This window comes from Rhincodon typus, chromosome 49 (assembly GCF_021869965.1).
Source record: "Rhincodon typus isolate 14 chromosome 49, sRhiTyp1.1, whole genome shotgun sequence".
Taxonomy (NCBI): Eukaryota; Metazoa; Chordata; class Chondrichthyes; order Orectolobiformes; family Rhincodontidae; genus Rhincodon; species Rhincodon typus.
Genome location: NC_063380.1, coordinates 3,712,028 through 3,714,745, shown reverse-complemented (window position 1 = coordinate 3,714,745; position 2,718 = coordinate 3,712,028). Strand labels below are relative to the sequence as shown.

The window sequence follows — 2,718 nt, the reverse complement described above, 5'->3', positions numbered from 1 at the left end:
TTTGTGTGTCTGTAACTGTGTTCCTGTGTCTCAATCCGTCTGTGTGTAACTATGTTCACCCCTCACTCCGTCTGTGTGCCTGCAACTGTGTTCTCCCATTTGTGTCTGACTCCATCTGTGTGTAACTGTGTTCACTCCCTGTCTCTCACTCTGTCTGTGTGTATAATTGTGTTCCCCGGCTGTCTCTCACTCCGTCAGTAACAATGTTTCCTCCCCTGTCTCTCACTCAGACTGTGTGTGTGTGTAATTGTGTGCCTGTCTCTTACTCCATCTGTGTGTAACTGTGTTCCCTCTCTGTCTCTCACTGTGTGTGTGTAATTGTGTTTCCTCTGCTGTCTCTCACTTGGTTTGTGTGTGTGCGCGCGTGCAACTGTGTTTCCCGGTGTCTTACTTCATCTGTGTCTGTGTAATTATGCTCCCCCACTGTGTCTCACTTTGTGTGTGGATGTAACTGTGTTATGCTGTCTCTCACTCTGTGTGTGTGTATGCAAATAACTGTGTTCCCCAACTGTCTCTCTCTCCAGGTGTGTGTGTAACTGTGCTCCCCATCTCTCTCTGTGTATGTATAACTGTGTTCCTGTGTCTCTCACTCTGTGTGTGTGTGTCACTGTGTTCCACCACTGTCTCTCACTGCATCTGTGTGTGTATGTAACTGCATTCCCCTGCTGTCTCTCACTCTGTGTGTGTGTGGTACAAATATGTCAACCTTTTCTCTCACTCTCTCTTTAGGGTTATAACTGTTGGAGTTCCAGTACCACCTGAAGGAGTTATTGACATTCCCATCATTGAGAGAGAGGTCAGCAGTCCCAGGAAGCATTTTAAGGTTAGTTTCTGGTTTAATACCAACATTACACACTCCCAGGACAGGGCCAGCACGGAGTTAGAAACAGAGTAAAGCTCCTTCTACACTGTCCCCGCAACAAACACTCCCAGGGACAGCACAGGGTTAGATACAGAGTAAAGCTCCCTCTACACTGTCCCCCCCATCAAACACTCCTAGGGACAGCACGGGGTTAGATACAGAGTAAAGCTCCCTCTCTGTCCTGCAGATGGCCCTCGCTCCGTTATTCCGAGTCGGTGATGTGGAAGGGACCATGTTGCGGGTGCGTCAGAGCCGAGCTGCGCACAGCGCTGTCACGCAGTACCGTGTTATGGAAAGTTGTGGATCCGCTGCCTTGCTGGAGGTGCAGCCACTGACAGGTGAGCGGCCAGTGTGGCAAAGGCTCCCGGGTGCCCCTTTTATACCAGTCGTTGTCCCGTTCGCAAACTTGCTCCGATCCTTGCAGCGGTCTGAAATGTCCTGTGCTCAAAATCGCAGGCAGTGGCATCGTCTGGCTGGGCCTAGTATTTATCACCTTTCCCTTAACTTGCCCCTGGAGAAGGTGGGGGTGAGCTGCCTTCTTGAACCTCTGCAGCGTTCCCCCTCTGACCAATGCTCCATGTGGTGTGGGGACACAGTGCCATTAGGGAGGGAGTTCCAGGTTTTGACCCTGAAGTAACGGCATCATTCTGAGTTGGGATATTGGGGGTGGGGGGAGGTGGGGTTGGTGGTCTTGGAGGGGAACTGGCAGGGGGCTGGTGTTCCCCCCCTCCACCACATCTGCCCCTCTACAGGAGTAAGAAGTGGTTCGGAAGGAGGAACCTCAGCAAGTGTGTCTTGTAGATGGTACACACTCCTGCCACTGTGCGTCAGTGGTGGAGGGACAAAGTGTTGAAGATGAAGCGGGGTGGGGGGGGGGTGTGTGTGATCAGCATCTCGATTAAGCTGTGGGGGTGGAAACGTGGGCACTGCTTTGTCCCTGGTCGGTGTTGAGCTTCTCAAGTGTTGCAGCAGCCCCCTATCTAGGGCAAGTGGGAAGTATTCCCTCCTCCCCTGTGGACGGTGGGACAGGCTTTGGTGGGAGTTGGAGGGGGGGGCACAGGCAGGAGGGAAGTTACTCGCTGCAGGATTCCCAGCCTCTGACCCGCTCTCTGTGGCCACAGGATTGATATGGGGCTGGGGGTCCGTGGTCAGTTTCTGCTCAATGGGAAACCCCAGGATGTTGATAGTGGGGAAGGGGGCCGGGATTCAGTGTAAAGGGGGCGATGGTTAGACTCTGTCTTGTTGGAGATGGTCACTGATTGGTACTTGTCCGTTGCCAGGTTACTGTGCATCCAGTGACTGTGGGGAGGGTACCTTCCTGGCCACCGTCCTGCCTTCTGCCCTGGTCGAATACAGCCTCACCATCCAGTGACATCCAGGCTGGACACAGGGTCCATTACTGACCACCGTCTGGGGGCAGCAATAGCCCCCCTCCTTCCTTCCACACTGTTACCTCCGCTGTACATCCACGCGTTGAAGGACCTGTCCACAAGACACCCCCCAAGTTCCTCACTGGTGTACCAGTCGCCTCAGCGACGCGATCTGTGCTTGTTGGAGTTGGTATGTCTGTGGTCAGGACCGAACCCTACCTTACTGCTGCCTCTCTCAACGATTTCAGGGCCTGAGAGATGGTGGTCGCCAGTGGAGATGGGGACCTGGGCACCTTCTCTGTGACTGATACCCTCTCTCTCTCTCTCCCAGGCGTGAAGCACCAGCTGAGGGTCCATCTCGCTCTGGCGCTCAGTTGTCCCATCCTTGGAGACCATAAATATTCCAAATGGAATAGCCTCCAACCACAGGTAAAGGTAGGAGGGAGGGATGGGGAGTGGTAGATGGAGGGAGAGTGAGACGGGAGC

General features: G+C 53.9%; 1 protein-coding gene across 1 annotated transcript in view; it reads left to right on the top strand.

Moving 5' to 3' along the window:
• Positions 1-2,718, top strand: part of LOC125488085 (pseudouridylate synthase RPUSD4, mitochondrial-like) — a gene marked incomplete at its 3' end in the record, with an annotated part of 5,319 nt that overhangs the window by 2,253 nt on the left and 348 nt on the right. Inside the window, exons 4-6 of the mRNA XM_048620906.1 lie at positions 730-823; positions 1,050-1,200; positions 2,564-2,661. Coding sequence (XP_048476863.1) covers positions 730-823; positions 1,050-1,200; positions 2,564-2,661 — 343 coding nt within the window. The remainder of the gene's footprint in view (positions 1-729; positions 824-1,049; positions 1,201-2,563; positions 2,662-2,718) is intronic.